Here is a 20299-nt window from a genome sequence, read left to right on the forward strand (position 1 = left end):
TGAGATCTTCCCAGACTGGGTCACGAACCCGTGTCCCCTGCATCAGCAGGCGGACTCTCAACCACTGTGCCACCACGGAAGCCCCTCTTTTTTCATTTTTAATTTTATTGATTTGAGTCCTCTCCCTCTTTTTCTTGATGAGTCTGGCTAAAGGTTTATCAATTTTGTTTATCTTCTCAAACAACCAGCTTTTAGTTTTATTGATCTTTGCTATTGTTTTCTTTGTTCCTATTTCATTTATTTCTGCTCTGATCTTCATAATTTCACCGAAATTATAAAGCCCGAAACACTCTTTATTTTAAAGTCTATTTTATCTGATATGAGTACTGCTACTCCAGCTCTCTTTTGATTTCCATTTGCATGGAATATCTTTTTCCATCCCCTCACTTTCAGTCTGTATCTGTCCCTAGGTCTGAAGTGGGTCTCTTGCAGACAGCATATATATGGGTCTTGTTTTTGTATCCATTCAGGAAGCCTGTGTCTTTTGGTTGGAGCATTTAATCCATTCACGTTTAAGGTAATTATCGATATGTATGTTCCTATTACCATTTTCTTAGTTGTTTTGGGTTTGTTTTTGCAGGTCCTTTTCTTCTCTTGTGTTTCCCACTAAGAGAAGTTCCTTTAGCGTTTGTTGTAGAGCTGGTTTGGTGGTGCTGAATTCTCTTAGTTTTTGCTTGTCTGTAAAGCTTTTGATTTCTCCATCGAATCTGAATGAGATCCTTGCCGGGCAGAGTGATCTTGGTTGTAGGTTCTTCCCTTTCATCACTTTAAGTATATCATGCCACTCCCTTCTGGCTTGTAGAGTTTCTGCTGAGAAATCAGCTGTTAACCTTTTGGGAGTTCCCTTGTATGTTACTGTCGTCTTCCCCTTGCTGCTTTCAATAATTTTTCTTTGTCTTTAATTTTTATCAATTTGATTACTATGTGTCTCGGCGTGTTTCTCCTTGGGTTTATCCTGCCTGGGACTCTGAGCTTCCTGGACGTGGGTTGCTATTTCCTTTCCTGCTATTTCTCTTCAAATATTTTCTCTGGTCCTTTCTCTGTCTCTTCTCCTTCTGGGACCCCTATAATGCGAATGTTGTTGCATTTAATGTTGTCGCAGAGGTCTCTTAGGCTGTCTTCATTTCTTCTCATTCTTTTTTCTTTATTCTGTTCCGCAGCAGTGAATTCCACCATTCTGTCTTCCAGGTCACTTATCCGTTCTTCTGCCTCAGTTATTCTGCTATTGATTCCTTTTAGTGTATTTTTCATTTCAGTTATTGTATTGTTCATCTCTGTTTGTTTTTGTCCTTTAATTCTTCTAGGTGTTTGTTCTTTAATTCTTCTAGGTCTTTGTTAAACATTTCCTGCATTTTCTCCATCTTTGCCTCCATTCTTTTTCCGAGGTCCTGGATCATCTACACTATCATTATTCTGAATTCTTTTTCTGGAAGGTTGCCTATCTCCACTTCATTTAGTTGTTTTTCTGGGGTTTTATCTTGTTCCTTCATCTGGTACAAAGTCCTCTGCCTTTTCATTTTGTCTATTTTTCTGTGAATGTGGTTTTCCTTCCACAGGATGCAGAATTGTAGCTCTTCTTGCTTCTGCTGTCTGCCCTCTGGTGGATGAGGCTATCTAAGAGGCTTGTGCAAGCTTCCTGATGGGAGGGACTAGTGGTGGGTAGAGCTGGGTGTTGCTCTGCTGAGTAGAGCTCAGTGAAACTTTAATCTGCTTGTCTGCTGATAGGTGGGGCTGGGTTCCCTCCCTATTGGTTGTTTGGTCTGAGGTGACCCAGCACTGGAACCTACCTGGCTCTTTGGTGGGGCTAATGTCGGGCTCTGGGAGGGCTTATACCAAGGAGTACTTCCCAGAACTTCTTCTGCCAGTGTCCTTGTCCCCATGGTGAGCCACAGCCACCCCCTGCCTCTGCAGGAGACCCTCCAACACTAGCAGGTAGGTCTGGTTCAGTCTCCTATGGGGTCACTGCTCCTTCCCCTGGGTCCCGATGCTCATACTACTTTGTGTGTGCCCTCCAAGAGTGAAGTCTCTGTTTCCCCCAGTCCTGCCAAAGTCCTGCAATCAAATCCCTCTAGCCTTCAAAGTCTGTTTCTCTAGGAATTCCTCCTCCTGTTGCCGGACCCCCAGGTCGGGAAGCCGGACGTGGGGCTCAGAACCTTCACTCCAGTGGGCGGACTCCTGTGGTATAAGTGTTCTTCCATTTGTGAGTCACCCACCCCGAAGTTATGGGATTTGATTTTGTTGTGATTGCGCCCCTCGTACCATCTCACTGTGGCTTCTCCTTTGTCTTTGGATGTGGGGTATCTTTTTTGGTGAGTTCCAGTGTCTTCCTGTTGATGACTGTTCAGCAGCTAATTGTGGTTCTGATGCTCTCACAAGAGGGAGTGAGTGCACGTCCTTCAACTCCGCCATCTTGAACCAATCTGAGTGGATGGTGTTTAAGGCCATGTGCCTGGATGTGAGGCGGAAGGTGGACAGAGGATGGCAGCAGTCAGGACTGAGCCCTGGAACACTCCACTGGGTGGAGGTAGGGACGATGAAGCAGAACCAGCAAAGGAACTGAGCAGGAGCAGCCAGAGAGGTGGGAGGAAGCTGAGAGAGTGTGGGCACTTAGGAGCCAAGGGGAGCAAGCATCAAATGCTGCCGAGGTGGTGAGAGTAGAGAATAAACTGCAGTTTGAAGGTCTCTGAGGACCCCAACAAGGGCATTTTTATGGAGAGAGGGACAAGCTCAACTATAGTGGGTAGAAAAGAGAGTGAGAGGTGAAGAACTGGAGAGGGCATGTGTAGACAACCTTTTAAACATTGACATATAATGTAAATAAAATGAACAGACAACTCTCAAAGGTACAGCACTATAAATGTTAAAATCTGTAGACACCTGTGCAACTGTCACCCAGATCAAGATATAGAATATCACCAGCCACTCCAGGAAGCCACTTTTTGCCCCCTCCAATTGATACCCCCAAAAGTAACCACCATTTTTATTTCTGTCACCAAAGATACCTTTTGTTTGTTTAATGTACACAGGTTTTGAGAGATTTTCTTGATGGTTGGGCTCAGGTTTTATAGGCAGATAATGTTCTTTCTTTTTTTTTCTTTTTTTCGTTTGGCTGTGTTGGGTCTTCATTGCTGCGGTGAGCGGGGGCTACTCTTTGTTGCAGTGCACAGGCTTTGCGGTGGCTTCTCTTGTTGTGGAGCATGGGCTCTAGGCGCACGGGCTTCAGTAGTTGTGGCACACAGGCTCAGTAGGTGTGGCTCATGGGCTCTAGAGTGCAGGCTCAGTAGTTGTGGTGCACGGGCTTAGTTGCTCCGTGGCATGTGGGATCTTCCCAGACCAGGGATCGAACCCGTGTCTCCTGCATTGTCAGGTGGATTCTTAACTGCTGCACGACCAGGGAAGTCCCTAGGCAGATAATGTTCTAATGGGAGTGGGCAGCTGGAGTTCAGACTCTGTGGGGTAGCAGGTCCTGGGCCCAGTTTTCCTGGGTTCTGTGCTTGCTCTGTCTCCAAGGACTGCATGACCAAGACTTCCTTGAGCCTCAGTTTCCCTATCTGAAGCTTGATCCTTCTCCCCTCACATCTCCTTTGAATTCTAGTAATAAATAGGGGAATTCATTGGGAGCAGTGAAAAAAATGCAGTTTTCCAGGCCTCTTGATGGCTGTAGAGTCTAGAGCTCAGTCACTAGGGATGGGCAGGGCTAGAATGTTGGAGGCCCAGCTTTGTTTGAGCAACTGACCTGGCAACGGGGTGGGCCTGACAAACACTTCTGGCTTTCTGTAGTCTCTTCTGCTGTCTGTATCTTCAGGCCACTATGGTGCTGCTCAGGACCCTGGTGCTTCTTCTTGCTCTGGTTGTCTCTGGTGAGGAGCTGGTGGGTGGGGGAACTCCAGTTCTCACCCCCTGACTCCACAGTGGAGTCTTGATCCCTCTCAGATAAGCTACCATGGAGGACAGGGGGTGGGGGGAACCAGGAAATGGCAAAGATCTGTATCTCCGACCCTCATTCCTTCTCTTGGCTGCTTCCTCGACCAAGTTCTCACTCCCAGTCTGTGAAATGAGCTGACCCATGGTTGGATGTAGGGGACAAAGAAGGACTTTGGCTGCTTGTTTCCAGGATGTGGCCAGGCCCTAAGGCAGAAAGGAGGGACTCTGATTGTGTATATGGTTCCATGAGAATGGGGCCCTCCAGCCTGAATCATCTCTTCCTCACAGACCTCCACTCCCTGCCCTGGTTCATAAATGTCTCTGAGAGCCAGGGACCTGGCACCATCCTTCAGTCTTTCTCCTTCAACTGCTCTTCACACACACCCACCCTGGAGTTGCTCCATGTGCAGCCACCCACCACCTTCTTCAACCCACCTAGCCTAACTAGATGGCAGGGGATCTATGTGGGCAAGGTAGGGTCATGGGCACAACTGGGGACCATGGGGGAACAAGGACAGACCCTAAATTCACAAAGCCAGAGGTGGCATAGGGGGATGGAGATCCTAGGCCCCACATGGCACTGCCTCCTGCCACAGATGACCTTGAGCAGCTCGGCCCGGCTGGATGCCCTGACAGTGAACCACTATGAACTGCAGCTGCGGTTCACATGTGGCAACCATGTGATGGAGGGGCCACTCTCTGTGGATGTGCAGCGGGACCCTGGCCATATCCAGTGTGCTAGTCGATTTGCCAGCCCAGGTGAGACAGGGACAGCAGGCAGGGGGTGTGGGCAGGCATGACCTGAACAGAACCCCCCATGACCTCCCCTCTGGCCAGCTGGGGAAATCATTCAGGTGCCAGAAACTGTCAAACCTGGGGCCCGGCTGTACACTCTGCTGCTCCCAGGCCAGGGAGCCCAGGTGAGCCCTGCACATGGGCAGTGGTGGTGGTGGTGGGGGGTAGGATGGAGGGTCGGGGGGAGATGTGGAGACCAAGCCCAGCCCCTGCCTGGCCAAACATAGCCTGCAGAAGGATTCTTTAGTCTACAGCTGAACCTCAGCAATGATACATGTTTTTGGAGAGAGCCACTGAGGGCTGCCCACCCCCAATGACTATGGCTGTTCCCATAGGGACATCTCAGGGGCTGAGTTCTTCTTTAAATTCTTCTGAATTCTTCATGAAATTTCTGTATCGTGAAATTTCTGTATCAGATTTCCAAAAGAAATCTAGATTAAAAACAAAATAATTAGTTTAAAAGCAGAGAGGATTGAGGATCAGGGCCCAGGGGAGCCCAGGCTAGAGTGGCAGTGGCAGGGTATGGGAGAGTTGAGAGTGGGCAGGTACCTGCTGGGTTGTTGGGGGACTTTGACAGGGATGCTTGGGGCACTGAGGGTTGGGGAAGGGGCCTCCAGCATCTCTGTCCTGTCAGATAAGCATCACCAGTGCCCAGGATCCGCCATACTTCCCTGGACCTTTCTCTATCAATGGGCAGGGTTGGCTGCAGGCGCCATCCCAGGGCCTCAAAGGCCAGGCTCAAAAGGTGAGCATGACTTGGGACCTGGAGATATCCATGAATTGGGCATAAAATGGGCAGAGCCACTACCTCCTGGAAGTTTGTTTGTTCCTGACCTCCTCAATCATGCTGCCTTCTCCAGACATAGCCCATACCTGTACCCGCTGCCCCATGCTGGCTGTACTCCCACCTTGGCCTGGTTCTGTGCTGGGCTCTGGAGTTCTAGAAAGAAGAGGGATCCCTGGCTCCAGGAGCCCATGGTGCCCCTTATAGAAAGGAGAAAGTTCTGAGCAGTCACACAGGAAGTGAAAGCTCTTGGTACAGTGCCTAGTGTAGTCTGGAGGAGGTTAGAGAAGTTCCTTCTTTAAAACTTCCACGTCTTATTGACTGACTCTTAGCAACTCTAAGATGATAATTCACATTGTGAATGATTCATATATTACTCTTTTGGGGGCTGTATGCATCCTAAGAGAAGGACTTATGACCGAGAAGAGTGAGACACAAAGGAATATCTGTCAGCAGAGTGACAGGTCATAGGGAGGAGTGAGTGTCGGGGTTCCTTGTGGAGGTCCTGAGGTGGCGCTGCCTATTTGAAGGGACGACTGGGCACAGATATACAGGTAGACACACACCGCGGTTCCCTTCTTGTTTTGTGTGCACCGCAGGTCTTCCAGCTTCAGATCCTGGTGAACTTTGGACAAGGCCGAAGCTGCTGTGGGATGCTGACAGTGAAAGTTTTGCCTGCTCCCTCCAGCCAGGTCTCTTTCCTGTAAGGTTCCCCTACCCTGGGAACAGTGGGGAAGGCAGGACCTAGCCCCAGGGAATTAGGAGTAGGGTTAAGGTGTGGGGCTGCTTGAGCATCCCCAGCTGGCTCCTGTACCGGGGAAGACCCAGGGGAGGGGTCCGTAGACCCCGCCGGGGTGGCGGGAGAAAGTAGGAGCCAGTGCCCCCATTTTGGTCCAGGCAGCAAGCCCAGAATATCACCATCCCGGAGAACCTGGTCCCCGGAAGTAAGGTGGTTCAGGTCCAGGCCCGGGGCTTCGATGTGCGCTACGAGATCCTCTCCCCAGTGCCCTGCCGGCTCTTCTCCATCGGACGCGGTGAGGGGCACGGAGGGCGGGTAAGGGGATGCCTCTGCGGCTGGTCTAGAAGCGACCCGCACTACCTCATCGCTCTCTTGAGTAAACGAGCCTGGTGCCGAGGCAGAAACTGGGGCGAGGTCGCGTTTGGGGGCCCGAAGTTAGAAGCGAGCCTTGGAGGAGGCGGCGGCCAAGTGGTCAGTCTCTGCGCCCTCCCGCGCCAGCGGATCCGTGGGAGGGTGGGAACTGGACTGAGCTGGTGGCGGGGCCGAACTCTGCGTCCCCCGCCCTCCCAACCCGCCCAGTCGACGGAGTGGTCCGGACAACGTCGCCCCTGGAGCTGGCGCAAGCCCCAGACGCCGCGGTCACTAGGCTGCGGGTGAAGGCCTTTGAGCGTCTCTGGCCGTGGGCCAGCGCCGAGCTTGATTTCAAAGTGGACGTGCAGTCAGTCAACCGCTGGCCCCCGCGCTGCACACCAGCGCTGCTGGCGTGAGTATATGGGAGCCTTACCTTGGCTATTGGGTAGAGCCATGGTTCGCCGCCCAGCCCCAGCTCCCGCCCTGCCGCCCTGCCCTCTGCTTCCAGGACTCAAATCCCCGAGACCACACCTGTGGGCACCGTGTTGAATACCTTCACCTGCACTGACCCGGACTCTCCTGGCTCCACCCTGGACTACCAGCTACTGTTCCACAGCCCTGCTGGCGCAGCCAGCCTCTGCCTTCAAGACAGAGTCCTGGAGGTGCCCAGTCCCCGATCCCAGACCCATGTGCAGAGTGCTTGAACAGGAAGGGGGGTGGGCCAATGGTCTGCGGGAGCCGAGACCATGAGGGTGAAGGAGATGGTGGTGGAGCCAACCTGTTTTACAGTCTGGAAAACGGAGGGTCAGGGTAGGCTATCTGTGAGTAACCTGGCCTGAGGCAGCCCAGTGTGGCTCAAGGCTCTCCCAGGCCTTGGCTGGGCATCACCCTCTGGCCCCTCTGACTAGGTGAATGCCACACTGGACTGTGACACTCCTGGCGCCTGCTTTCATCATGCAGCTTCCATCCTGGTGCTTGATGGTGGTCAGCCTCTGATGACCAGTGAGTGACCATACCCAGGCCTGGACATTCAGGACCGGGTTCTTCTATACCCTTCTTCCTATTCTCAGGATGGGGTCATCTCTCCTCCCTCAGAAACCAATAGGGCAGGGTTGTCTCCACCAAAGACCCCTGGCAGAGGCACATTTCTCCTCGCTGAGACCCCTTGGCAGGGGAGGGCTATTGTCCTTCCTCCTTCCAGAGCCTCTACCTCCTTAAGCCACCAGGGCAGGGCTGGGCAACCCAGGCCAGCTCCCTGACTGCCAAATGGCTTCCAGCTGAGGTGCCAGTACTGGTGATGGTGACACCTGTCAACGAGTTCTCCCCAGCCTGTGTCCCACGCACATTCCGGGTTCGTGAGGATGCAGGGCCCCACGCTCTTCTGGGCTCTGTGGTGGGCAAGGACATGGATTACCCGCACGACAGCATTGAGTACTCCATCCCTGGCGGGTCTGCCACTTTTGCTGTGGACCGTCTCAGCGGTACTCCCACCCCAGGGCTGGGATGGAGGGGCGAAGCCAGAGTTGACTCTGCAAGCTGAGGCAGTGGCCACCCCTTCTAGGGGAGGTTCGCCTCCTGGAGCCTTTGGACTATGAGCTGCAGAAGTTCCACAGGCTCACTGTCCTGCTGACTGACCATAGTCAAGACCAGGACCCCACCTGCCACCGCTCAGGCTCTTGCACAATTACCATTGAGGTGGAGGTAATTGAGCCCCGAAGCCTTGGAAAGAATTGGAAAGAGTTCATATCTCCCTCTGGCCTTCTGCTTTTGCACTCTGTCTCAGGTTCCTCCACTGGTTGGCTGGAGAGGGGTGGGGTCTCACTGTGGAAAGCTTTGGAACCTGTTGCCTGATTCCAAGGTTCTGGCTGTGGTGGGAGGAGGCTGAGGGGCTGGCCTGGGGGTTTGGGAGTGGGTGATCTGACTACCTGCCTGCAGGATGTGAACGACCATGCCCCCGAGTGTGAGCCCCCATTTCAGGAGCTCACCATCCACACTCACCTGGGCCGCAGCATGGAGGTGACCAGGGTGTCATGTCGGGTGCCCCAAGAGCCACAGCGCCTGGCTTTCTCCTACAGCATTGTGGGAGGTGAGGGCCAAGGGGACCACTGGGCTGTGGGGGAGAGGCAGGCCAGCAATGGTCCCCTTCTTCTGCCACTCTGTTTTCAGGGAATAGTTGGAGCCAATTCAGCCTGCAAGGAGCTGTCCTGGTGCTCAACGACCTCACATTGGGGCCCTCCTGGCCAGAGCAGCCCCATACTTATGAGCTATTGATCCGTGTGGCCGATGCAGGTCCCTCCACCCCCCACCTCAGCACCACAGCCACTGTCATTGTGCATCTAGTTCCCTGGAGGGCCAGCACAGTGGCCACCAGCACCCACAGAGCCACAGTGAGGGGGGTCCTCAGGCCCTTGGTGGGTGGGAAGAAAGGATCTTGGAGGATGCAGGGACCTAGTTTTCCAGGTGGAACGATGGGGGAAGGCATTTCGGAGGGAACTGCTGAGTGCAAAGAGCCTGGCAATACAGAAGAGAAATCTGGGGTGTGGGGTGGCCCAGCCCTTGGAGGGCTTTGAAGGCTGGATGATCAGGGCATTTTGGTAGGGCAGTGGTGAAGCTGTGGCCCCATTTCAGGTGACTTCAATGATGACACCTCTGCTTGTGACAGACATGGAGGCTTTCTGGCAGCCGGAGCCCTGGTTTGTGGTGGTGCTGACAGTGACCAGTGCCCTTCTCCTCTTGGCTCTGGGCTGGCTCCTTAGCAGGCTCCTGTGGGGGTAGGGTTGCTATCCCTGTACTGACTGCCTCCCCCCAGCCCACTGGGGGGCTGGATCGCAGATGGATCGCATCTGTGATAGCTGGTTTTACCCAAGATTGCCCAAGTTGATGAGCAGACAAACTGATATTCAGGACTGCTCTCCTTCTAGTGGTCATCAGGTTAGAGGCAGAGATACACTGGGAGAAAGTTGTCTCCATCACTGGCAGAACCCAGTCCTGGAATGAGATGAGGCCCAGGGCTTTAGAATCTGAGTCTGTCATGCATTGGGCATTTATCCCTATTTCTGACCCCTGCCCTCCATTTGAAACCTGACCTTCCCCTTAGACTCTGAGTTTCTTGTGAGCACAGGACTGAACCCAGGGGTAGGTGGGAGTAACAATGTGGGCACTGCATACAGACATAGGCTATCCCCAATAAAAGGGGCAGATGAATGGTGCTGGTTTCTGGAGCCAGCAGGTCTGCTGCTCTCACTGCTTGGTCCCTCCTCCTGGCATTTTAGGTTGGCCCAGGTGCTACAGGTACCAAGCAAACCAACCCAGGCTCTACTGCTGAACAGGTAAGCCTCCTTTGCATACCTCTATGCCTGGAAGTCCATCTCTTAAACTCAGGCTGGGGCCCAGAGCTCTATCCTGTACTCCAGCTCCTACTTTGCCCCAGTATCCAGGGAACTGAGGGGTCCGTTGAGGGGTTCATGGAGGCACCGAGGATGGAGACACCCCAGGCACTCAGCAGTGTCATGAGCCTGGTATGTCAACCTACCATCCTGTGCAGTGGGCACTGAGGCTGGTGCAGAGTGCTCCCCTGCCAAGCCTGCCCCTTTTCCCATGGATGGCTGTTCCTGTGGGAGGGCCCATACCAGCACCATCAGCATGGAGGAGGCAGGTGGGCTCCTGACCCTTCTGGGGGCAGGCCTCCACCTGCTCCCCATGGGCAGGGTTCAACTCATTGCACCCTCTCATTCTTCACCTCAGCAGCATTTTGATGGCAGAGCACAGGACCCCCGTAAGTCCCCCTCTTTCCAAACCATTCTCTACTTGGGCCCACTTTCTTTCCATACCCCATTTCAATATCTCTGCCTCCCACCAGGCATCCTATCTACTGTTTCCCTGAATGGGGTCTCTTCTCACCCCCACTCACCCCTCAACCAGTGTTTGCCAAACACCTGGTGAACGTGATCTGGTTCCTGCCCATGGGGGAAAGGGGGAAAGGTGGTGAGGGAAGAGGCCCCCAAATGCTCCACTGTCACCGTGAATTATAGCAGAGTAATCTGGCACTGGGCTTAGGGGAGCTGGTGTCCAGTTTTGGGGAATCATGGATGCTTCCTGTGCATTTGAGCCAGACCTCAAAGGATGTGCTGAGAAAGGAGGGAGGGGACAAGCTGGATCAAGCAGAAGGGAGGGGGTCACACCAAGGGTCCTGGAATACCTTTCCCTGTCCTTAGGGGATGGAGGTAGTTCTGCTGAAGCCAGCAGTACCCTCCCTCTCCCCTGACCATCTGAGCTCAGGTACAGGCAGAGATTACCTGTTCAACACGCACACAGGAGCCCGGCGCTGGCTCTGAGGCCAAGAAGCTGCATCATATTTGTGGAATTTCTTCTTCACATGATTATGTGTTTTCAAGTTGATTCAATAATAAACAAAATTACAAAGAGAAGAGTCCTAGCCTTGTAACTTACATGTGGGAGAAGCTCTGAGATCTGTGCTTCCTTGGTCTCACTTGGAGAATGCCCTGTCTTGTGGGAACACTGTAGGGAGTAGTAAGGTTATTTTTCTTTTAAGAAGGCATTGTACAATGCTCTGAAATGTAAGAAGCTGTTATCCTTGCCAGTGACTGAGGGGGACTGAGGGGGCCTCCAGTTGGCCTGTCCCCTCAGAGGACACCTGCTCTGGCAGATGGGAAGGGCCCAAGAGCTTCCTTTTCCCACTGAAAGGAGGGCATTGTTCGTTTGAGAGCCCCACCAACTTCCAGGGCAGTTTGCCAACTGTATGTGGAGGTTTTCTTGAAAAGGATCTGGAACTTTTGCATTGAGGTGAGGGTTGGTGCTGACTTGAGCACCCTGTGGCATGGGTGGCCATGGAGGGATTGAGAGTAGCCCCCTTTTGAGCAGGTGTTCCCATTTCCTCCTGATGTGTTTCTTCTAGTTCCAGGGCCCTCTGTCCTCCCTGTGCTGAGCTGAGCTGCTGCACATGGCCGGGTGGCCTACAGTAGCCTGCAGGAGGGTAGGTTCTGTTGGGTGCAGTGCTAGCTCACTCCCAATACCCAGCCTGGCATCAGGTCTCAGGTTACTGCCAGCTCTCCCTGAGGACCTGCTGTATTGGTGGAGGCTACCTTTACTTTGGTGTCCCCAGGTTCTCTCAATCTTCTCTCCTCTGTCAGGTCTGTGGACTTGAACCATCTTAGGGTACCAGAGAACCTCCCTTACTGAGCCAGTTATGGTACCCCAGGTGGAGGAAGAAGCTGAGTGCCTTCTGTGGGAAAAATATGCTTCACGGTGCTTCCAATAAAGTGAGGGTGTTAGAGCTGGCCTCAGGGCCAGCAACTTGACAGCAGGCCCTTGCAGGCCCTTACTGAAAGGGGTTGCAGGTGGATTTTTTCTGAGCACTTTACCCTGCTCTAAGGGCTTATTAAATCCTCATCTCTGAGGAGCTTGATTTTTATCCTCATTCCGCAGGTGGGGCAACCAAGCCTCAATAGTCACAAAACTAGCTAGTCCAGGCACTTGATGTGGGTCAGGCTGTGCGACTGCATCAGATGCCAAGCCCAGGGCTAGGTTCTCTGCATGGGGGGTAACGGTCTTCCCAAGACTCATAGTGGGCCTCGGGGGAAGATCATGACAATCCAGGGCAAAAGATGTTACAAGAACTCAAGACGAGATGCTCTAGGGTAGGAAGAAAGAGTGCTCGCTGTGTGCCAGGGCTTGTGCTGGGGACTGAATTGGGGACTGAACTCCAGGCAGAAGGACAAACGTGGGCAACAGGCCAGGGACTGCTGGGGCAGCACAAAAGGCTGATGAAGGGCAAACCTAGGGAAGCCGCTGGGAAGAGGGCATTATACACTGGAGCTGGTAAGAGGAGGCACGAAACCCGGTGCTTACATTTCCAGAGGTGGTGTAACCTTGGCCCGGCCTCCCCCTCTGAGCCTCATCTTCCTCACTAGGGAGGGACAAGTCCTGCCTTCTAGGGTGACTGATAAAAAAAAAAAAGGGATGTAGCACACAGCAAACATTCCCTGAGCATGCGTGGAAGAAGACGCTGCCGGCTGCGCACGGGGGCCGCGTACTAAGAGATGCCAAGGGTGCTACGGACTCGGAGTACCCCGTGAAAGCTCTACCGCCAGCAACTCCGGGAACGGCGCGCATGCGCCAACCCGTGCCGTCACAGTCACGTGCTGAGGCGTTCGGCACTGGCCGCGAGAGGCAGGGTCTGATTGACAAGCTGGCCTACCTGTCAGCGGGAGGCACTCCCCTGGGCGTCGGGCAAAGTGGTTGTTGATTGGGGATATTCTGAGCCGGGGGCGGGTTCTTTGCCGTCCAGGTTACTATGACGCCCGGCCCCCGCCCCCTCGGCTGGCCGCCATCTTGTTGTTGATCCGTACCTAGTGGGCAGCGCCGGGAGGTGGTTCGAGCGGCCGGTGTGGGGCCGCTGTTGCGGGGCTCAGCCACCTGCGCTGCCTGCCAGGGGGCGGGTCGAAATCTGGAGGCCCGGGGGGCCCAGCTCCCGTGGGGAGCCGTGGGCGCCCGCTGCCCGGGCCGGCCGGTGAGTGACAGGAGCCGGGCCGAAAGACCGGCCTGACGCCGCGGGGCGGGCGGCGGCGGCGGGCGCGGGGTTGGAGCTGGCGCGCGCAGGGAAGGGGTATCGGCTGAGCGTCGCTCGATCGTCCTGACGGGCCGCCCGTGGAGCCTCCTAGTTGCTGGTGCCGAGGTTGGAGGACGGCATCGGGGTGGAGGTCCGAGAGCCCCGCTCCCGAGGTGTAGCGGGAAACTAGTTTCTGTGACTACAGCTCTGGGCTCCGCTGACCCGCAGCGCTGAAACGTGTCCAGTGCCAGCTTGATGCTCTCCGGGGTCTTGTGTTGTTCCCAGGTGAGAAACACACGTACCATTTTCTTAGATGTCGCTCCTGCGACTGACTTTCAGACCGCTTGAGACTAAGACTAGACGAAACAGTCGAAAGCCCCCGCGAGCCAGGCAGGCCAGTGTGACGGCCCTGTGATTCTGACAGGGCGAAGGCCCTCTGCCCGGCGCCTGCCTTCTGTGCTTCTCGGAGCTTACCGTTTGCTTCTTCCTGAAGGGCCTGGTTAAATGTTCATGATGCCCGAATTTTATTTTGGGACAGAATTTCTTTGGTTCTGGACCACGACTCTTTGGAGTTGCGGTAAGGCTCTTTTGCCTCTGGGAGAAAGTGAATATTATGGTGGTGAGTTGATTGATTTTATCTCCTAAAGAGATAATCTGGCAAGTGTAATAAGGAGACAAAGGAAATGTGGGAGTGTGTTAGAATCAGAAAAAGAAATGAAACTTCTTTTTGTCTCGTGAATGCCAAATTAACTTTTAATAGAGTAAATGTATCTTGCGCAATGAAAACAGACCGCCAGCCCCCGCTTCTTGTGAGGGTAGGAGGATTAGAGACGCTGGGCAAGGTGTGCAGGTCTAGGGAGTTCTGAGTGCTCCAAAACACATTTCTCTTTCCCTGTGGTCCTTTGGCTTCTCAGCATGGGCTCCTGTATATGGTCTTACAGCAAGCTTGCCTGAGACGACTAAGAAGTCAAGCAACAATACTTTGTGCGTTTGTGTCAGGATCTTGTCGCCTCAGAATGTGTTATTTTGAAGGAACCTAGCTGTTTGGTCAGGAGATCTTTTTGGAGAAGATGCTGAAACCAGAGGCAGCTGGTGGCCTCTTGCTGTTTCCCTTACTTGTGAGGAGAGAGAAGTTGAGTGAGTAGTTTTTAGATATTTCATTACCCTCCCTTGGGCCATTTTTTGAATGTTGAATGAGTTTTGATTTTGGTGAGACTAGTTCCTTGGGCAGTTCTTTACAAGAAAGGAGGGAGATATGAAAATATTAGGAACTTCTCAAAATGGCCTCAATCTAACTTCCCCCCAACCCCCCCCCCCCATTAACACTTCCTTTAGAAAGTTAAGGCTGCCACAGGGTTAAATTCTCGCTGTTTTCTTTCTCTTTCCTTTTTTTTTGACGTTGACCATTTTTAAAGTCTTTATTGAATTTGTTATAATATTGCTTCTGTTTTCTGTTCTGGTTTTTTGGCTGTGAGGCATGTGGGATCTTAGCTCCCCAACCTGGGGTGGAACCCACACCCCCTGCATTGGGAGGCGAAGTCTTAACTACTGGACTGCCAGGGAAGTCCCCAGATTCTTGCTGTTTTCTATTAAAACAACCCTAAGTTAGGCTCTTAACATATTTTGGGTATCTGACCTCTTAGAGATATAGAAAGAGATCCACTCAGTCAACTTCACTACACTAACTTTTGCATGCAATTTTAGGGAGGTCAGGGGGTCCATTAAAGTCCATTCGTAGTCTAACCCTGTGTTAGAACTGCTGTCCCAAGGAAATTATAGAATATCCAAGAACTTTATTGCCTTTGTTTAATGCTTTTACTGCCTCATGAATACTTATGAGTATTGGATGATGCTTGCTTGATTCGGTGTATGTTATTACTCAGAGATAGTTAATAGCAGTACTTCTGTGCTGGGCATTTTTAAGTGCAGATGAGTAGGGATGTTAGAATAGTGGCCCTTCCATCTACTTTAACTTTGTATTTACATAATTCACCTGTAAATGTCAACACTTTTAACTATTATGAGCAACAGACATAATTCACAACTATGGAGATCCTACACCGAAGTCAAACTGCTGCAGACTTATGGGATGAGATCTGATGTCCTAATGTGGCATTTAAGGTGCTGCTGCCCAGCTGGCCCCAACCCACCTCTTCAGGGTTTGTCCTAACCCCACTAACCAAATGGTTTGGTAAACATTCCATACATGATATTTACTTACACAGATCCTTTTACCAGCTAATCCATTGGCTTTTGCCCCTCTTTGCCTTCAGTGTCACTTCTCTTTTCTCCAGAGTCCAGCTCACATCCCTCCTACCTCCTTTATGAAACACTCCCGAAACATTCCAGTTCTTGGGAATACTCCACTCCCTCTGAACTGCAGTAGTATCATTGCCCTTATTAAAAAACCAAACACGCAAACAAAAAAACACAGTATATACTCTTTTGAGAATAATTGTTTTCTCTGATTAGACCTGACCCCTTTCCTATAGAGATTGTGTTTTTGTGTCTTGTACCTGCATGTAGTAGATAAGGACTAAACGTTTAACAAAAATGTGTTAAATTTGTCTGAGTTAGAACACCCTCTAATTAAATAGGGAAATGGAGGGAATGGGCAAGTAAAATGAGAATTTGGCTATGGATCTCCACCTCCTACGCTGCCTGGAGTGCTTGCACTCTAGCACCTTATGGAGGTCCATTCCTCATTCTGCAGGAGGCAGCAGAACTTGCTCAAAGTGCATGACTGAAGCCTGAGAACAGAAAGCAATTCTGCATCTCAGAAGGGGCTATGCGACTCAACCCGCTTCCTGGCTAAGATGCCACTTTTTTTTTTTTTTTTTTTTTTTTGGGGGAGGGGGGCCTCTCACTGCTGTGGCCTCTCCCGTTGCGGAGCACAGGCTCCGGACGCGCAGGCTCAGTGGCCGTGGCTCACGGGCCCAGCCGCTCCGCGGCATGTGGGATCCTCCCGGACCGGGGCACGAACCCGTGTCCCCTGCATCAGCAGGCAGACTCTCAACCACTGCGCCACCAGGGAAGCCCGGCTCTCAATCTTTAACTTAAAAGGTTAACGCTGGTTTAGCTTTTTTTTTTTTTTTTTTTTTTTTTTTTGGGGGAGGGGGGCCTCTCACTGCTGTGGCCTCTCCCGTTGCGGAGCACAGGCTCCGGACGCGCAGGCTCAGTGGCCGTGGCTCACGGGCCCAGCCGCTCCGCGGCATGTGGGATCCTCCCGGACCGGGGCACGAACCCGTGTCCCCTGCATCAGCAGGCAGACTCTCAACCACTGCGCCACCAGGGAAGCCCTGGTTTAGCTTCTTAATGAGATTATAGTATGGATGCAGATCATTTTTCAAAGTTCTCTAGAGGTACTAGTTTGAGAACGATTGGTATAAAACTATGATTCGAGCCACAGATTTCTGAACATTGCCCGTAGAATAAGCCTGGTCGTGTTGATATCAAGGTTGTTTGGTTTAGGCGTCCAGGGATTGCATCTGATTTTAGGCCCAGGGAGGGCACAGCTCATGAGTGTGATACGTCTTCGGAGGAGACTAGCATTCGGATTGTTATTTCTATGGGTAAGACTATTCGGTTGTCCACTTCTAGTAGTCGTAGCTCTCCTGGTTTTAGGTCTGATGTTGGGATTATGTAAGAGTCGAAACTTAGGTCTTCATAGTCGGTGTATTCGTAGCTTCAGTATCATTGGTGGCCTATTGTTTTTACAGTGAGAGAAGGGTTATTAATTTTCATCTATTATGTAGAGGATTCGTAGGGAGGGTAAGGCAATTAGAATTAAAATGATGGCTGGAAGGATAGTTCAAACCGTCTCTACCTCTTTGGCGTCTATTGTACTGGTATGTGTTAGTTTGGTTGTAAGTATTAGGGTGATGATATAGAGGACTAGGGAGCTAAGTAGGAAAACAATTATTAATGTATGATCATGGAAGTGTAGGAGTTCTTCTATAATGGGTGATGTTGCATCTTGGAAGCCTAGTTGAAAGGGATATGCCATGGAGATATACAGGATTTTCACTTGTGACTTAACTTTGACAAAGTTATGTAAGGTTTTACTAATATCTCATTTATAAAGAAAGACATAGTGGTTATGGTGTTGGCTTGAAACCGATTAGAGAGGGTTCGATTCCTTCCTTTCTTGATCATTTTGGGTTGACGTATGCTGGTTCTTCAAATGTGTGATATGGTGGAGGACACCCATTTAGTCACTCAAGGTTTGTGGAGGTGAGGTCTACTGTTAATACTTCTCCTTTGGATGTAAACGCTTCTCAGATAATGAAAATTATTAGTATAACTGCTGTTAGTGAGATGAAAGAGCCTATTGATGAGATAGTGTTTCATGTTGTGTAGGCGTCTGGCTAGTCGGAATATCGTTGAGGTATGCCGGATAAGCCTAAGAAATGTTATGGGAAGAATGTTAGGTTTACACCTACGAATATAATTATAAAGTGGATTTTTGCTCATGTTGAGTTAAGTGTGTATCCCGATAATAGTGGGAATCAGTGGACAAATCCTCCTATGATGGTGAAGACAGCTCCTGTTGAAAGTACGTAGTGAAAGTGGGCGACTACGTAGTATATCATGAAGAACAATGTCTAGTGATGAATTAGCTAGAATGATGCCAGTTAGGCCACCTACTGTGAAGAGGAAAATAAAACCTAAGGCTCATATTAGAGCGGGGGATCATTTAATATTCCCTCTGTGAAGTGTTGCTAATCAACTAAAGACTTTTACTCTTGTGGGGATAGCAGTGATTATAGTGGCTGATGTAAAATATGCCCATGTGTCAACATCTATACCAACTGTGAATATATGATGAACCCATATGATAAAGCCTAAGAACCCGATAGAAATTATGGCTCAGACTATTCCCATATACCCGAAAAGTTCTTTTTTTCCCGAGTAGTAGGTTACAATGTGTGAAATTATTCCGAAGCCAGGAAGGATTAGAATATATACTTCGGGGTGACCAAAGAAAAATTGATGTTGATACAGGATTGGGTCTCCCCCTCCTGCAGGATCAAAGAAGATTGTGTTTAGGTTCTGGTCAGTTAATAGTATGGTAATTCCAGCTGCTAAGACGGGTAGTGACAATAGGAGTAATACTGCTGTGACTAGGACTGATCATACGAAGATCAGTATATTATGAGCGTCTGGGTTGGTAAACGATGTATTTACATTAAGGGCTAGCTGGCAGTTAATTAGGGAAGCAGGGTGTAAGGACAGTGGTGAGTGGTGGGGACTTCGGTGATCTAGCAACCACAGGCGCTATTGGAAAAGGGGCACTGTTTCTTAGTTTTAGCCAGTTGTTGTGTTACCAGATCTTGTGATTTGGGGGTTTTTTTTTTTAAAGGAAAACCAGAAATCTGGATTTTCATGTGAAATTTCCTGATTGTAAAGTTTGGTGATGAATTAAAATTTGAGCCACTCCAGTGATCAGAGAAAAACCCTTTGCAGACCAGAAATGGTGAAAAATTTGAATTGCCTGGTATACATTCCCAGCTGAGGTGGAATCAGGTGACACGCGGCCGTCTTGTTTCAGCTGTAGTACATATTTCCCTTGATTTCTAGTGAAAGTAGAGTGCTTTCAGATGGAAGTAGAGTGCTCCTATGAAACCTTTCATGAGCCAAACGGCTTAAAGTGAAGAAGCAATTACCTTAGGACACATCTTCTAGTTGTGGCATGCGAACTCTTAGTTGCAGCATGCATGTGGGATCTAGTGCTCTGACCAGGGATCGAACCCGGGCCCCCTGCATTGGGAGCACAGAGTCTTAACCACTACACCACCAGGGAAGTCCCCAGTTTACTGTATTTTTTATAGTTTGTTGGGAGAGAGAATTAATATGTAGTATTCCTCTTGCTTGATTGGAATCTTTGTTCCCTGGTCTTCATGTTTTTCTTTTGAATAACTAAGTGGATAAGAGAAGGAATTTCTTTTTTAATAGACCTATGAGACAAGTAGTAGTACATTCACTTTACATTTGACGAAATGAAGTGAGAATAATGTTTAGGCCACACAGCCAGGGAGTATCAGTGCTCAGACAGTGCCCATGCCTTGTCATGATAAATAGGCTCTGCTTCAGTGTTCGTTTAAGTACACATTTTTTTTTTGCCCCTCAAATGATTAGATTTCCCTGTTAAATTTTTGTCTTCTTTTAAAGTAACTTTTATTGAAGCATAAAATATATATAAAGTACACAAAATTACATGATTTTTTACACCTGTATATACCTAACAACCACCCAGATAAAAAATTAGAACATTTGAATAATTTGGCTCTTGGGGGACTTCCCTTGCGGTCCAGTGGTTAAGACTCTGTGCTTTTACTGCAGGGGGCATGAGTTCAATCACTGGTTGGGGCCCTAAGATCCCTCATGCTGCACAGCGTGGCCCAAAAAAACAAAATAAAAGAGCAAAAACAAAACAAAAAAATTGGCTTTTAAAAAAATAGATTTTGGGACTTCCCTGGTGGCACAGTGGTTAAGAATCCGCCTGCCAGTGCAGGGGACATGGGTTCGATTCCTGGTCTGGAAAGATCCCACATGCCGCAGAGCAACTAAGCCCATGTGCCACAACTACTGAGCCTGCACTCTAGAGCCCGTGAGCCACAACTACTGAGCCCGTGTGCCTAGAGCCCGTGCTCTGCAACAAGACAAGCCACCTCAATGAGAAGCCTGCACACCACAACCAAGAGTAGCCCCTGCTCGCCTCAACTAGAGAAAGCCTGTGCACAGCAACGAAGACCCAATGCGGCCAAAACTTAAATAAATAAATAAAAATTGTTTAAAAAGATAAAAAATAGATTTTGTTTTTTAGAGCAGTTTTAGGTTCATAGCATAATTGAGTGGAGAGTTCCCATATACCCCTAGGCCCCACTCATACATATCAACATTCCACACCAGAGTGGTACATTTGCTACAGTTGATGAACGTACATTGACACATCATTATCACTCAAAGTCTGTAGTTTATGTACCTTTTATGGGTTTTTACAAATGTATAACGACATATATCTACCATTATAGTATCATACAGAATAGTTCCACTGTCCTAAAAAAAATCTCTGTTCTTCTGTTCATCCCTTCCTCTCCGTCAGCCTCTGGCAATCACTAATCTTTTTTTTTTTTTT

General features: G+C 50.2%; 2 protein-coding genes across 8 annotated transcripts in view; both read left to right on the forward strand.

Annotated features, from left to right (window-relative positions):
• The first annotated feature begins 3811 nt into the window (after positions 1-3811).
• CDHR4 (cadherin related family member 4) lies at positions 3812-11007 on the forward strand. Its single transcript, XM_024737334.1, has 19 exons — positions 3812-3860; positions 4213-4397; positions 4521-4683; positions 4762-4844; positions 5354-5464; positions 6103-6206; positions 6401-6537; positions 6822-7005; positions 7102-7255; positions 7502-7595; positions 7871-8074; positions 8155-8294; positions 8529-8679; positions 8760-8980; positions 9222-9364; positions 9866-9922; positions 10024-10111; positions 10341-10368; positions 10872-11007. The coding sequence occupies exons 1-19, from the start codon at positions 3812-3814 to the stop codon at positions 10925-10927; spliced, it is 2352 nt and encodes a 783-aa protein (XP_024593102.1). The 3' UTR covers positions 10928-11007.
• Positions 11008-12903: 1896 nt separating this feature from the next.
• IP6K1 (inositol hexakisphosphate kinase 1) overlaps positions 12904-20299 on the forward strand; it is a 70900-nt gene continuing 63504 nt past the window's right edge. For 3 of the 7 annotated variants that reach the window (XM_024738072.1, XM_024738054.1, XM_024738044.1), the window contains exon 1: positions 12934-13122. The gene's annotated coding sequence lies outside the window, so the exon portion shown is untranslated. The other 4 variants (XM_024738062.1, XM_024738066.1, XM_024738033.1 and 1 more) reach the window with 3 other exon arrangements.

The sequence above is a fragment of the Neophocaena asiaeorientalis genome, unplaced genomic scaffold (assembly GCF_003031525.2).
Source record: "Neophocaena asiaeorientalis asiaeorientalis breed wild unplaced genomic scaffold, Neophocaena_asiaeorientalis_V1.1 scaffold680, whole genome shotgun sequence".
NCBI lineage: Eukaryota > Metazoa > Chordata > Mammalia > Artiodactyla > Phocoenidae > Neophocaena > Neophocaena asiaeorientalis.